General features: G+C 47.7%; 1 protein-coding gene across 4 annotated transcripts in view; it reads left to right on the forward strand.

The window, feature by feature from the left end:
* EHBP1L1 (EH domain binding protein 1 like 1) overlaps positions 1–15,477 on the forward strand; it is a 44,206-nt gene that overhangs the window by 6,811 nt on the left and 21,918 nt on the right. For 2 of the 4 annotated variants that reach the window (XM_088659842.1, XM_088659844.1), the window contains exons 2-8: positions 5,963–6,020; positions 6,250–6,345; positions 7,109–7,162; positions 8,363–8,541; positions 9,878–10,032; positions 11,883–11,918; positions 13,232–13,324. In XM_088659842.1, the coding sequence (XP_088515968.1) occupies positions 5,963–6,020; positions 6,250–6,345; positions 7,109–7,162; positions 8,363–8,541; positions 9,878–10,032; positions 11,883–11,918; positions 13,232–13,324 (671 nt within the window). The remainder of the gene's footprint in view (positions 1–5,962; positions 6,021–6,249; positions 6,346–7,108; positions 7,163–8,362; positions 8,542–9,877; positions 10,033–11,882; positions 11,919–13,231; positions 13,325–15,477) is intronic. The other 2 variants (XM_088659843.1, XM_088659845.1) reach the window with 1 other exon arrangement.

A 15,477-nucleotide genomic window follows, 5' to 3' on the forward strand; every position in this document is an offset into this window, starting at 1 on the left:
AGGGAGGTGAGATACTGGAGGTCAGGCCTACTCCTCATGTCTAGCCCCCCTGCCCCCTCCCTGCAACAAATGCCACTGGGAGAAGAGCCATTTGCCAGACTTTGGGAGTTCCAGACAGACTGATATGGTGGAGGAGCAGGCGAATAAGGACACACACCCCTCCCCTCATTCTGACATGGCAAAGGCCTTATAAGGGACTCGGGAAATGATAAATATTTAGTCATTGCAGAGCTAAAAATGGAAAAGGGAGGGCTGAAATTTCAGGGAGTGTGTGTGTTAGGATAACAGGAACGCTGCAAAAAATTGAAACAGGAGGGAGGGAATGTGGGTTGTCTCAGATGGCAAGAGCAGGGACCCGGCCGAGTGGGTGTGTGGAGTCAATATCCTCCCCTTGGGGGTAATCTGACTTCAGAGCTCTCAGATTCCTTGGAGCTCAAGTTATTTCCAGTACTTTTGCTGGTCCTCAGCCACACCCTCATTCCCATGACTTGACAGGATTTGGGGGTTGGGACTATTCAGCCACACAGAACTTGGCTCAAACCCCAGTACTTTTCTTGCTCTTTCTCTTTTTAAAGCCTGACTTAAGAGTGTTTACCTTCAGTTTCACTTGCGGTGCAGAACTAGGCACTCGGCACATGTTCAGGAACACAATTTATTGCCAGCGGCCTGAAAGGCTGTGTTGATTTTGGAGGCCCATCCCTTGCTCTGAATCATAGAATTTGTAGAGTTGGGGGGGGGCACCAGGGTCCTCTAAGTCCAACCCCCTGCAAGGCAGGGGTGTTATGCCCAGCGTGGGGCTCAAACCCATGACCCTGAGATTAAGAGTCTCATGCTCTACTGACTGACCTATCTCCAGAGCTCACAGAACCAAGTTCCTAGAACAGGGGCAGGAAACCTGCATCCCTTCAGATGTTTGATTCCCATCTTCCCGCTTCTGCAGTCGCCTTGGCCAAGTCAGGGATGATGGGAGTTGTAGTCCAGTGTCTGAAGAACACTAGGATGTGGAAGGTCAAGTAGAGTTTATTAGCAGACTTGGGGTGGAGAAGCGAGGCAAAGCATCCACCTGCCACCCTGAAACACTACAGAAACATTTAAATATAATTGTAATTATCTGATGTTGGCATTACAAAAGGATACAGGTTTACACCCCGGCCAAAGCTGCAGTGCAGGCTGGGGCCAATGGGAATTGTAGCCCAAAGCAGCACCCAAAAGGGGAATAGTCTGCTCAAGACCCTGTTTTCCAGCACCAGAGCCAAACACAGCTGCAAAATGGAAAAAGAAATGTTGAAGAACAAGAGTGCCTGTGGGAATGCCAAGAGTGTTCTTTGTTCTCTTGCTCCCTCCTACATAGTGTAGGATGCAGGTGGCGCTGTAGTGCAAACCACTGAGCCTCTTGGGCTTGCCGGTTGGAAGGTCGGCGGTTCGAATCCCTGCGACATGGTGAGCTCCCGTTGCTCTGTCCCAGCTCCTGCCAACCTTGCAGTTTGAAAGCACGCCAGTGCAAGTAGATAAATAGGTACCACTGCAGCAGGAAGGTAAATGGCGTTTCATTGCGCTTTGGCTTCCATCACCGTGTTTCGTTGCGCCAGAAGCGGTTTAGTCCTGCTGGCCACATGACCCGGAAAGCTGTCTGTGGACAAATGCCGGCTCCCTCGGCCTGAAAGCGAGATGAGCGCCGCAACCCCATATTCGCCTTTGACTGGACTTAGCTGTCCAGGGGTCCTTGACCTTTATCTTACCTACACAGTGTAGCCTTAGTTGGGTCCCTACACATTGGAGCTTGGGGGTAAACTTGACCTCCAGTCCCTCGTTCCGAGATTATCCTATGCCTTGAGGCCTCCTCTCTTGGGGGTCTTTGACCCTCTGGTTTTCCATTCTGGGTGAAGGTGAAGGGGGAGAGTCCTGCAAGGCTGTTCTGTGATGAAGAGAAGGAAGCTTGGTGGGTGTATTGAGTTTCCTCGCTGCGCCCAGATTTAACCCAGCACCTGCAGCGGATTTATGACTCCTAGCCCCCAGGGGTTAAAATTAGCCTTTGGACACTAGCCCAGAGAATTACCGTATAGAGGCTATTAAGATGAAGCTGGGCATCACTTTCATCAAGAGATGTGTGTGTGTGTGTGGTGCACTGTATGTTGTGATTGGGGAGCACAGGAGTCTCTACTTTAATACAAGGGCAGGGGATCTGTGGCCTTCTAGATATTGCTGAACTTCAGCTGTCATCAGCCCCCAGACTGCATGGCCCATTGTCAGGGGGATCATAGGAGCTGGGCTCCTGAAACATCTGGAAGGCCACAAGTCCCCCACCCCATGCTATAGTAGGCAGTGTTAGAAATTAGCCGGGTGCTAGACGCGTTTTGCGACTGGCACAGGTCCAGCTGCGACCATGTGGAAATCTGTGGATGCCATGTTGGCGACTGGGGGGAGCAAAATGTAACTAAGAGGATCTGAAATATTTTCCTTGAAGCTTGGGTTTGCTTTATTCTGAATTGTCTTATTTGATGTTTTAGCGTCTTGTAAACTGCTTTGGCAAAGAGGAAGCCAGGACACTTGGGTCCTATCCAGAACCAGGGGAAGGTTTTGGGGTTAAATCCAGTTTAATCCTAAACTTCAGGCGGGGAGAGGAGCTTTATCTGAGGGGGGGGGGATGTGTGCTAAAGAGCAAATACTCCTGATTCGATTTGAGAAATGAAGGAAAATGTGATCAGGCGGTAGGCCTGAAGGGCAGCCGTGGGGCTGGTCTCTTTTGACACCCGTGTTGGCTGGGTGCGACCTGGCCCTGCTCCGAGGAGGATCAGAGCCGCGCCCGGCGAAGCCTGGGAAGGGGAAGATAAAGCTTCCCACCGAAATAACCTCTGTGCTGCTGAGCCCAGAGTTCAAGTTACTGCCTGGCCCCAGAGCTTCTTGGTTTCAAAAGCCCACTCCGGAAAGGAAAATGAGGAAGTCTTCCTTTCCGCTGCCCCACGGAAGCCACGGGTTCCCTTCCACATGCCACCAAAGAAGTCATTCTCTGCCGAGGATCAGGTCTTGAGGCTGGTGTGGTGGTCCTTGAAGCTTGTGCACCTGACAAAGTGGGCTTCAGCCCACAAAAGCTTGTGCCAACGTTGGTCAACTCCATCCCAGGTTGGCAAAGGCTGACATATGCCCAGCTGAAGGCTTTTTATAAGATGCTGTTTTTGGTGCAAGATACTAACCCTATGTCAAATTTGAAGGCCTGAGGATGGCTAGAACAGCCCTCCTAAGCCTTCACTGGTGCCCACGGCTCAGGGCATTATAACCTTAAACACTCTCCTGGTTTTTCAATTGTGTTTTCTTCCTGTATATTTTCATGTTTCGATATGCCTTTTAATATTGTTTCAGGCTGCCTCAAGACTTGGAAGTGGAAGTGACTTGGAACTGTTTAAAATAAGTAAATGGTGGGATATAAAGTGGCAGTCAAGGCCTCGGTCCATATGGAGACGTAGGTCGCAATCAAACCATATGTTTAGAGCGGTGTGGAGCCACTTTAAACAGTCATGGCTTCTCCCAAATAATTATTAGAGTTGTGGTTTGTTACAGTGCTGGGAATTGTCAGGGGACCCCTATTTCCCCTCACAGGGTTATAATTCATAGAATTCCCTTTAAAGAATGATTGTTTGGGGGAAGCCACAACTGTTTAAAGTGGTATCATATTGCTTTAAATGTAAGGTGTGGATGCGGCCTTACATTGGAACAAGTCGCAGACCCTCCCAAGTTTCCCCATTTTCCAGGGACATTCCCGGATTTACAGAAACCGTCCCAGGTTCTGATTTGATCCTGGAATGTCCCACTTTTCCTTAGGATGTCCCTATTTTCATTGGAGAAATGTTGAAGGGTATGCGACCCCCCCTCCCCCCAGGCAGGAAGATACACACTTTAGGAGACATCTGGATACAGCCTTGTATAGAGAACTTTTTTTAATGTTTAATGTCTTATTAGATTTTGATATATAGTGGTACCTCAGTTTTCAAATGTAATCCGTTCCAGAAGACCGTTCAACTTCCAAGGTGCATTCAAAAAACGGAAACATTTACTTTTTCAGCGTTCAAAAACCAAAACGCTCCAAGACGCTCGAGAACCGAGGTACCACTGTATGTTAGAAGCCACCCTGAGTGGCTGGGACAACACAATCAAATGGGCAGGGTATAAATAATAAAACCACCACCAGTTGTTGTTGTTAAATAGGATATCCCTATTTTTATCAGATAAATGTTTGAGGGTATGAAGTCCCAATGACCTCGGAGGAATTTGCTTCTGTGTAGACACACACAGGACTTTGTATTTTGAATGCTAACAAAAAATATTTTAGATTCAGGTAGGTAGCCGTGTTGGTCTGAAGCAGTCAAAATAAATAAAAATTTGTCCAGCAGCACCTTAGAGATCAACTTAGTTTGTTCTGGGTATAAGCTTTCGTGTGCATGCAAACTTCTTCAGATACGTGTGCATACACACGAAAGCTTATACCCAGAACAAACTTAGTTGGTATCTAAGGCGCTACTGGACAATTTTTTTAAAAAAATATTTTAATGCTACTACTCTTGGGCTCTGTTTCAGTGGTGGCAAGTGCCACCCCCACCCCCCACCCCAATTCCAGTTCAAATTTGACTTCTGGGAAAGTTGCTCTTGCATGCCATTCTGAAGAAGAAACTCTTTGGCTGGTCTCTTCCCCAAGTTGGTTTCAGGAGAAAAGGGAAGCTATGATCTGCCCCCCAGGCCAACCAGGAGTGTACTGGTGGTACTAGGGGATGACTTGGTACATTGTCATCTCTTCTGCCTAATAGCCCACCGCTGCTGCTATTGCATTCCCTGGTATGGGGTGTGGGGCAGTGGTGTTACTCCCCAGTTCCATTACAAGCAATGCCCAGCGTCTGATTTTGCCAGTATGCTATTTCCCTCCTAATAATAAAAAAACTAAAAACAGATTAAGACTTGCATAAACTTTCTAAATATCCGGGTAGGCTTGTCTGAACAAAAATGTTTTCAGAAGGTGCTGAAAAGAGTACATTGAAGGTGCTTGCCTAATACCAATAGGCAGGGAGTTCCCGTGTTAGGTGCTGCCACACTAAAAGATTGAGTACTTACAAATGCACAAGTGGTACTACGTGGTGCCTGTAGCCGTGCCAGGTCCATTGACTGAAGTGGTCAAGTGTGTGTGTGTGTGTGTGTGTGTGTGTGTGTGTGTGTGTGTGTGTCTTAGTACTTTAATAGGCACCTTGGCAGAAAGGCAGCATATAAATGCAATGAGTAAATTAAAAAAACCACCTGTTAATTTAATTTGTTTTAGATGCAGTTCTTTCCCCCCTCAAAAAATGTTTAGGCGTACTCTCATTTTCCTACTCATATTGAAATACTACTGCCCTTCAATGAGGCCAAACTTAGATTCACAAAATGTTTAGAGGTATGCGTACCCCTGCATCCCCCCCAGAAAAAAAGCACTGTTTAGATATGTTTAGAAGAAGAGAAGAAGAGTTTGGATTTGATATCCCACTTTATCACTACCCAAAGGAGTCTCAAAGTGTTGTTAACAATCTCCTTTCCCTTCCTCCGTCACAACAAACACTCTGTGAGGTGAGTGAGGCTGAGAGACTTCAGAGAAGTGTGACTTGCCCAAGGTCACCCAGCAGCTGCATGTGGAGGAGTGGAGACACGAACCCGGTTCCCCAGATTACAAGTCTACCGCTCTTAACCACTACACCACACTGGCTCTCAGTTTTTAGATACTTTAAATAAGTTGTTGTTTTATTTGTACCCCACCTATCTGACTGGGTTGCCCCAGCCGGACAGGGATATATAAAAGTAATCAAGGCGCATCTGTAGAGCCAGAGGTTCCCCATCTCTGTCTTAGGCCTAAGAACAGGTAGAGGTACGTAGCCTCTACATCTCTATGGGTTCTGTTACGTTTGCCTCTTTGTTCCTGTTTCTGAATTGTCTTCTCTCCCAATGCCAGGCAGCCCGACAAGCTGGTTGTGGTCTGGACCCGAAGGAACCGGCGGATCTGCTCCAAGGTGTGTTGACTTTCTCAACTACGGCGGGGTTTGGCCTCAGCCTTCCCCAACCTGGGGCCCTCCTGCAGCTGACCGGGGTGGATGGAAGCTGTATAGATCAAAACATCTGGCAAAGCCAAGGTTGGGGAAGGCTGCCTTAAGGTGCGGGGTCCAAATCCCAGCAGAAGCTGCACCTCTGGAGGCACCGGTTGATGTTTTAGCTTGTTCTTATCTGCTTTTCCACCTGCAGGCTCATGGCTGGCAGCCAGGGATCAAGAACCCCTATAGGGGTACCGTGGTGTGGATGGTACCCGAAAATGTGGACATCATGGTGACGCTCTATCGGGTATGGCAGCCACAGGAGTGGGAGTCTGTTGTGGGCTCTATGACTGACACAAGGAAGGCCTTAGGAGGAGGAGGAGGATTTCTGCCGCATCCACACCGCACGTTTAAAGTGCTATGATACCATTTTAAACAGTCATGGCTTCCCCACCCAAAATTATGGAAGCTTTAGTGTGTTAAGGGTGCTGATTATTGTTAAAGGACCCCTTATTCCCCTCACAAAGCCATAATTATCCATTCTTCTTTACAGGGAACTCTGGGTATTGTAACATTGGGAAGACGGTAGGGGTCTTCTAACAACTCCCAAATCACTTAACAAGCTACCAGAATTCTCTGGGGAAAGCCATTTACTGTTTAAACTGGTGTCACAGTGCTTTTGTTTTGCGTCAGTGTGGCCTTCGATAATGCATTTTGCAAAAGAAAGAGGGTCGTGCGAGTGTACATAGACTGTAGCATACTGTACAAAGTTAATATTTACGTTTGTTTTTCCGCCTATTTTCCCGCTGGCCCTGCCCACTGCTGGCACGTCCCCACTCCCCACCTCACAGAAGTTTGCCTAGACAGGAATGTGGCACTCGGTTCCCCACCATGGAGAGCCGCTGCCAGTCAGAGCAGGCAATATTGTGGTAGATGGATAAACGGTCTGATCTCCTAGAAAGAGGCTTGATTATCCCTAGATGGAGGGTGCTTGTGATCAGATTGCAGCCCTAGGCACTGTATGTTCAGACCCCCACACCAGGTGACCTTTCTTCTCATTGCTTTTCCAGGATCCCCATGTAGAGGAATATGAAGACAAAGACTGGACCTTCGTGATTGAAAACGTATGTGGAAGTGAACCTGTTTCTGGAAGCCTCAAATGGTGGGCCTAGGAACTGGAACTGGGAGGAGGCAGGGGTCCAGGCCTTTTGTCTAAAGCTGTGGGCATCTTTTCTTGCTATAAGTGTGCCTTGCCCTATGTCTATGTCACTGATTTTTCACTCTGAGGTTGTGGCTGTGGTGCCGTGCCAGTCTTAATCCCTCCGGCAGCTTGCAAGTCCATCAAGGATGTGTGTGCTCCCTCTCTCCCTCCCAGCTCTATGATCCTGTAGCCATTTTAAACTATCCAATGGGCTGCCATGTCTGCTGCTCCAAAGTGCCATGTCTGCTGCTCCATCCTGCTGCTCCAAAGTGGAATGGGTGGAATTTTCAGAGAAACTGCTTCCTATGCCAAGCTGTTGGACAGCAAAGCAGGCTGCCTCAGATGGCTCCGGGCTCTTATTTTCTCGAGGTTTTTAGGCAGAGAGATGTCATAGTTGCAAGATTCCTGCAACTATGATTCCTGCAACTTCTCCAAGGTGCCGTAGAACTATAGAACTCTATGATTCTACCCCTGAAGGCCCCACTACATGATCCAAAAAGACAGTCAAAGCAAGGAAGCAGGGATGGGCAATCTCAGGCTCAAGGGAATGGGATGCAGCCCTCCAGGCCTCTCTGTCTGGCCCTCAGAATTCTCCTCAGGCCGTGCCCCTCACACACCCAAGTGTTCTTGCCTGGCGGGAATGTGGCCTTTAAACTCTGACAAAGCCTCTTGCTTGCCTGGATGGAGGATAGAGAGGTGGGTAGGGATGTGTAGAAACTAGACTACTGCACAAAGGTAATATTTACATTCAAGGCTCCTCCCACTTTTGCCTCTTGCCCTGCCTACCACTGAGATTTTCCCTAAGGGAGGTTTCCCAAAAGGGAAAGCCGCCCTCAGGCTGGAAAACATTCCCCAGTGCTAAAGGTGGAAAGGCAGTATTTTGACTTGATCCCAGGCAGATGCTGGCAACGAGGGCAATTTTCTGATAGCCGGAGACATGAGATTGTGGCTGAGTATGGGTTCTTCATGGCGGGTAGGAGGCATGCAGGGATAAGGGGCTTGAAAGCCATGCATTGTGGGAGGAATAAAGGGCAAGCTGGAAAGGCGAGTTTGTGAATATGTGCGCGGAGAGGATGTCAGTTGTCCTAAGCGGAAATCGTGACTGTTAATGCCCTCACGCCAGGAATCGAAGGGGCACCGGAAGGTCCTGGCTTCTGTGGATGTGAACCTCAAGCGCTTTGCCAGCACCACGCCCACCCAAGTGGACCTGAAGCTGAATCTGAAGCCGCGGTCGGTGAAGGTGGTGTCTGCCACACTGCAGCTCACCCTCTCTTGCGTCTTCCTCCGTGAAGGGAAAGCCACGTGAGTGCTGCCTTTCAGGGAGAGGGTTGTGGCGGGAGGACCTCCTCCCTTTTAAAAATGAGGCTGTCCTGGAATCCTTTGTTGCCCTCTCTTTGGGCAAAGCACCATAGCACCTGCTTGGCCTCCAAAAGGTCCTCTGTCCTTGGTCCTGCTGTCTCCAGTTGGAAGGATCAGGTGGAATTAGATGGGAAAAGACTCTTCCCTACTACAGAACCTGGAGAATGGCTGCTAGTCAGAGCAGGCAATATTGGGCTAGATGAACTTGGCCAAAGGTAGCTCCGCATCAGGGGCCTATTAACTCAGGAGACGGAGCACCTCCTCTGAATGTTGATAACAGTCTTTGGTTTTAGTTACAGGTAGGAAGCCGTGTTGGTCTGACATAGTCGAAACAAAATTAAAAAATTCCTTCCAGTAGCACCTTAGAGACCAACTAAGTTTGTCATTGATATGAGCTTTCATACATGGTATCTGAAGAAGTGTGCATGCACACGAAAGCTCATACCAATGACAAACTTAGTTGGTCTCTCAGGTGCTACTGGAAGGAATCTTTGGTTTGTAGGTGATGGAAAAGGAAAGCAGTTAGCGAGACAGGAATTTTGGAAAGTCACCACTAGACAGAATAAAATTTATTTATTTACTGATTTTGCATACTGCCCTATACCTGCAGGTCTTGGGCTGTTCACAACATAAAACCACGATATAAAAACAAAAAATTGAATAAATTATTATTTATTAGATTTATATACTGCCCCTCATCACAAGATATCAGGGTGGTCTCCACAGGATAAAATGCAAGGTAAAAACCACAAGTAAATAGTTAAAACAAAACAACACCTCCTCCTTCCCACAAACACATTTAAAAGGTTGTAGAATATTAATTAGCAAAGGGCCTGTTTGAAGAGGAACATTTTCGCCTGGCGCCTAAAATACATATAATGAGACGCCAGGAGAACCTCCCTGGGGAGGGCGTTCCACAAATGCAGAAATGGCCAGTTCTTGTGTTGCCACCCTCTGACCCTCACATGAAGAAGGGTCTCAGATGATGAACGCAGAGTCCAGGGTCAGTTTATATGGGGAGAGGTGGTCCTTGAGGTATTGTGGTCCTGAGCTGTTTAAGGCTTTATAGGTCAAAACCAGCACTTGGAATTGGTTGAAGAAAGTACTTGGCTAGATGAATAAACAGCTTCCTATCTTCCTGTAGTAAGATCTACAATAACTGGATTGGCATCCATCGTTCAGGGGAGTCACTTTTGGCCAAAAATGTCCTGGCGAGGGTGGGTGGCAGAAAAGCAGCTGGCCTTCTTGTGACATTCCTTTAACCCTTTCGCCTTTGCAGGGACGAGGACATGCAAAGTCTGGCAAGCCTGATGAGCGTCAAACCCTCCGATATCGCCAACCTGGAGGACTTTGCTGACAGCGAAGAGGAGTCAGAGGAAGCCCCGAAGAAGAGCCGCCAAGAGGATAGTGCAAGCCAGGGGGCATCGTCTAAAGGTGGGGGGACCCTTCTGTGCCAGAAACCTTACATTTCTTGGGCCCAGCCCTGCAGACCTCTTTCATCAACGAAAGAGGAAAGAGGGGTGCCAGTATTTTCCCTCCAGTCTTGGAAGTCGCCCCCTCCGCCTCCACTCCTGGTTCCTGGAACCAGAGCTAATTGTTCCTTGCTAGAGCTTGAATTGGAGCGAGCGAGTTGCTTGGGTTTTGTCAAAGTTCACTTTAGCTAACTTGCAGATGAGCTGAGGTCTTTTGTGGAGCTTCGGCCTCTTGGTTTTCCAAGACTCTTTGTAAATAATCAACTTGCTGAACCATTGAGGTCTTGCCGTATGTTTTTACTTGGCTCTTGTCAAGCGTAGTTTGAATTTTCAGTGCCGTTGCTTAAGAGAAATTAATGAAAACGAACCTAAGCAAAAGGGTGGCCAAACTCCCCAAGGGTGGGGAACATGTGGCCAGATGTTGCTGGACACTAGCTCGTATCAGCCCCAGCCAGCATGACTGGTGGTCAGGGATGATAAAGCGTTGTCATCCGGCAACTTTGGGGTGGGGTGGGGCTGCTGGTTCCCACTCTCTGGTTTAGGTTTTATTGTTTTCATTATGCTTTTATTTTTCTGTGTATTAATCTTGCTTACTGTCAGCTGCCTTGGAGGCCTGATGTTGGGTAGAAAGGCATCATATAAACAAATAAATATGGGAAACCAGCACAAAAACAGTAGCTTATCGCCGATGGCCCTTACCATTGTCCCTGTTGGCTGGGCCTGGTGGGAACGGAAGTCACAAACAACTTCTGGAGGACAGCAAGTTTCCCATGGCTGGTTTAGGGTTACATCTATGAGCCTTGGGCTTGTGTACTTCCCCTTCGGGAGATTGGAATGTTTTCCTTCTCCTTCCAAGCTTCTTTACATCTGGACTTGGGGAGAAAACTGGTTAGTCTATGGCTAGTTCAAAAATCAGGATCAAACTGTGGTTTATGACTCTGGCTTCTTCATGATCTATAGTTTAAACAAACCGGTGTTTCCCTGACTTCATACCTATGTAACAGGGAACTTTGCTTAGTTTAAAAGCAGAAGTGGACACTTCCGATTCATCACTTGTGCCGTGCCAGAGGAGGAGAGAGGGAAGGTTGCAACCGTTGTTCAGTAAAAAAAAGCTCATAAAAGTTACTAGCCTGCCATTTTTTACTAGCCTGCTAAGAGGCTACCTGCTTGCATTTCCATGCTTTCTCTGGAAGAGGAGAAACATGTAAATACAGTGAAAACCAAGCTGACTAGCAGAGGAGGGATGGAGTGAACTATCCATCTTCTCCTATCCCACTGCGTTTCGATGCTGGTTGTACTGGGTATACTCTGTGCTTCCTCTTCCCTCAGAAGGTCAGGATCCACAGGATGATGAGACCCCAAGAGCCGCTGCCAGTCAGAGCAGGTCATACTGGGCTAGATGGAGGGGAAAAAATCTCACTGGGTATAATGCAGGTTCTTTTATATTCCGGTGAAATTTTCAGGACGTTGATCCCCTGTACAATGTCCCACTTCCTCTTGTTGGACAGCACAATCACAGAATTTCCCACCCCATCAAACATCCATTGGCTTTCTGGACTCAATTTGCTTTTCTTTCTCAAGAGATACCGCGTCTTTCTTGCCTGGCTGGGAGCATCGTTGTGCTTTTCAAATGTCCCTTTTCCAAATTTAATTACTCATGCATGCCCTGCCCTCTTCCTAGAATCTGCTGTATCATTGCTCGCCTTCCCCCACAGTGTTTCTCCGCCAGTGATTTTGCATTTGCTTCTGCCTTTAAGTCACGGTCTCTCTCTCTCTTTATTCTCTGTCTGTCTGACTGTTTCATCCATTCAGGAATTCTCCAAAACGTGTTGACGGGCTATTTTGCAGGTAGGCATAGGCAGACGCCCAAGGTTTGCTTAGCACCATTGAACCATCGTTTTCATAATTTGGCTGGAACTCAACCTCTGTGACTTTCTCCCAATGCGTACTGGGGAACTTGTGACTCATGCTCACAATTGTGGCTGCTTATTTGGAGGGTGTTGTCTGTTGCGGGTTGATTAGCATGCAGCAGAGAATGATTGTGATTGTGTAATGCAGCCTTCCCCAACCTGGTGCCCTTTTAGAGCAAGGCCAGCGAATGTGTTTTAGCGTAAGAGGTGGTGTTCTATTTTGTGTGCATGAGAGAGAGATTGCAATCTAAATCAGGGGTTGCCCACATGGTTCCTGTGGGTGCAGTGGTGCCCTTGAGGTCATTCCTGCTGCCCACAAAGTCTCTTGAGCTTTGACTTCCCCCATGGTCAATTAGCAAGGCCTTTTGAAAAGTACATACAGCTAAAGGAGGAAATTGGAAGAGTGGCACTCTTTCCCACTTCCTCTTTCAGCTCTATGGGCTCTTCAAGGCTCAGCTTAACTCCACAGAATCTGGCTTTTACCCAGAAAAAGCAAAATGTGAGCATGTGCTCTCTCTGATGCTCTGCCAAAGAGGGGGGGGCTGATCTGGGGAAGGGGGAGAGAAGCGAATGGAGGTGACCACAGCAGTCGCTCCAAAGGCCAAATGTGCTCATAGTTGGTGATCCCTTGTCCAAATGATGGCAGTAGTAGGAGAGGAAGGGGACAAAATGGAGAGGTGTGCTGGATTGCAAGGGTCAATCCTTTGCAAGCCTGTGTTGCGGTTTCATTTCAGTTGGGAAGGGGCTCTAAAGGGTTGAGGCTTCACAAGGCGAGAGGGAGAAAGAGAGAGCGGGCAGCCTTCCAGGCACAAATAGCAGTGTGTTCTTGTGTTGTTGTCATTGTTGTTTCCAGAGAGATTCTTTAGCTCCGCATTTCCTGCATCTAGCAGGGGGACTAAAATGACTACAAAGGGACCAGGAAGTTTGGGGGCTGCTCTGGTAGTGTTTGGCATTCAGTACAGGCAGTAGATTAAGATTAGAACATGTGAAGAGCTCTAAAGCTGGATTAGGCCAAAGGCTGGGGTGTGTGTGTGTGTGTGCATCTAGTCCAGCCCTCTGTTCTCCCAGTGGCCAACCAGATGCCTCAAAGGGAAGCCCAAAAGCAGGAGCTGAGCACAACAGCAGCTTGTGACCCCCAGTGACTGGCATTCAGAGGTAGAAAATGGTCATTGTGGCCAGTAGCCACGGATAACCTTATCCTCCACGAATTGTATCTAATCCCCTTTATCTCTCCTCCTCCTCCTAACGCAGACACTTCACGGGATCTGAACACTCTGGCCGAGGAAGAGGAGGACCCATCTGTTCAGAGCTCATTGGCAACAGCTACCCCTTCCAGGAAGGAAGGTAAGCGGGCGGAAGGAGTCTGCCTACCAAAGGTTTCTGCATCCCTTGTTCTGCAGGGGAGTGGGCTGGGCAGAGGGGAGAAGTCGGCCACATCCACACCATATGTTGAAAGTGCCGTTGCACCACTTTTAGCAGCCAAGGCTTCCTCCAAAGAATCCTGGAAACGGTAGTTTGCCGAGCATTGTTAGGGGACTCCTCATAGAGCCACATGTTCAAGCACCTTGACGGACTGCAACTCCCAGAATTCTTTGCAGGGGGAGCCATGGCTGTTAAAGTGATAGAAGTGATTGGTGTCGATGTGATGCTTTGACTGATGACTGAAGGGGTGCGTTACTGGCAAGGGTGAGAAGCAGATGTAAGGGAAGAAGGGGGTTTCATTTGTGCTAGAGAGGATTAGGTAAAGGTAAAGGGGCCCCTGACCATCAGGTCCAGTCGTGTCCGACTCTGGGGTTGCGGCGCTCATCTCGCTCTATAGGCTGAGGGAGCCAGCGTTTGTCCGCAGACAGCTTCCAGGTCTTGTGGCCAGCATGACAAAGCTGCTTCTGGCGAACCAGAGCAGTGCACGGAAACGCCGTTTACCTTCCCGCCGGAGCAGTCCCTATTTATCTACTTGCACTTTGATGTGCTTTCGAACTGCTAGGTGGGCAGGAGCTGGGACCGAGCAACGGGAGCTCACCCTGTTGCAGGGATTCAAACCGCCGACCTTCTGATCAGCAAGCCCTAGACTCTGTGGTTTAACCCACAGCACCACCTGGGTCCCTGCTAGAGAGAATTAAAAAGGATAAATATTTGAAGCAGTCTTTTGCCAGGTCTAGACCCGTGATTGAGCACCTCCTGCTTGCAGGCCTTAACTGGGTCCAGCACAGGTCCCCATTTAGCTTGCAGTGTTATCTTGCAAAAACTACACCTGCTTCTCCCACACCTGAGATGTTGTCACATGGGTTGCAGTTGCCAACAAGCAATTGGCATCCTGAAAGTGTTCTCCCTGTTGCTTCTTAGCAAGGGAGGCTTGCTGTCACTACCAATCAGATGATGGGCACTAACTTCAAGCCTGCTGAGGTTGGCTGCATTGGGGAGTGACCTCCTGGGCACTCTGTAGCACAGCCAATAAGTCAGCATTGATCAGCTGTGACTGCAAACCCTGCTAGGATCTTCCTTTGAACTTAAGCTGGACTGCAAAGGGAAAATGGGTTACCTGATGTTGTGATGGTTTCAAGTGATTGGCCAAGTGGACCGTTAGGGAAGCCAGGATCCAGCTGGGAAAAGGCACTCCTAGCTTAGACCATCTAGCTCTACATTGTCTCACGGTGTGGCTCTCTAAGGGTCCAGGTAGGAAGCCCCAATGGGATACAGAAGGTCCCAGTTTGAATCCCCAGCATCTCCAGTTAAAAAAGAACATAGGAATGTAGCAAGCTACCTTATATGGAATTACACCATCTGTCCATTTAGCGCTGTGTTGTCCACACTGGCAGGCAGCCGCTCTCCAGGCTTTCAGGCAAAAATAACACAGAAGAAAGCATTATATCAGGGAAGATTGCTTTGCGAAAAATGTGCACCGTGTTAGGCAAAACTGCACACGAGACTGTGTCCATTAGGAGAAATTTTGTGCAAAATGCCAATGAGTTTTCATTGTTTTTTGTATCGTTAATGCAAACTGATGTGGAAACAGAACTTCAGATGGGGTAAATGAGAAACTGAGAGAAATGGATTTATAAGCTAAGTGAATATATAGAGTTAGCAAAACTAACAGCAGCCATACGATCCCAAACAAATCAAAATTTAAAATTAGAATGGAATTGCTTTGAAGAATAAGTGGAAAAACACTCTTCTAAAAAGAATATGTTAATATGGATAGATTAAATATGTAAAGTAGATGTGAGAATATGAATAAGTAGGTAAAGCAAAGATGAGAATGAAATCAGGAATGGTTGTAAGAGATGAAGATTCTTAGAAATGCAATGAAATAAATCAAATAAAAATTTAAGGAAGTCGAGCCGTGGTGGAGGGAGGTCACGGGGGTGGGTAGGGTGTCTTTTTTTGAGTTTGTAGGGACTATATGTATTATATGTATATTTGTGTTATTTGTTTTTATGTGTATTTGTGTTATTTACATGTACTTTTTCAATAAATATAAAGAGAAACTGAAAGAAATG

This window comes from Zootoca vivipara, chromosome 16, assembly GCF_965207765.1.
Source record: "Zootoca vivipara chromosome 16, rZooViv2.hap1.1, whole genome shotgun sequence".
NCBI classification, from domain to species: domain Eukaryota; kingdom Metazoa; phylum Chordata; class Lepidosauria; order Squamata; family Lacertidae; genus Zootoca; species Zootoca vivipara.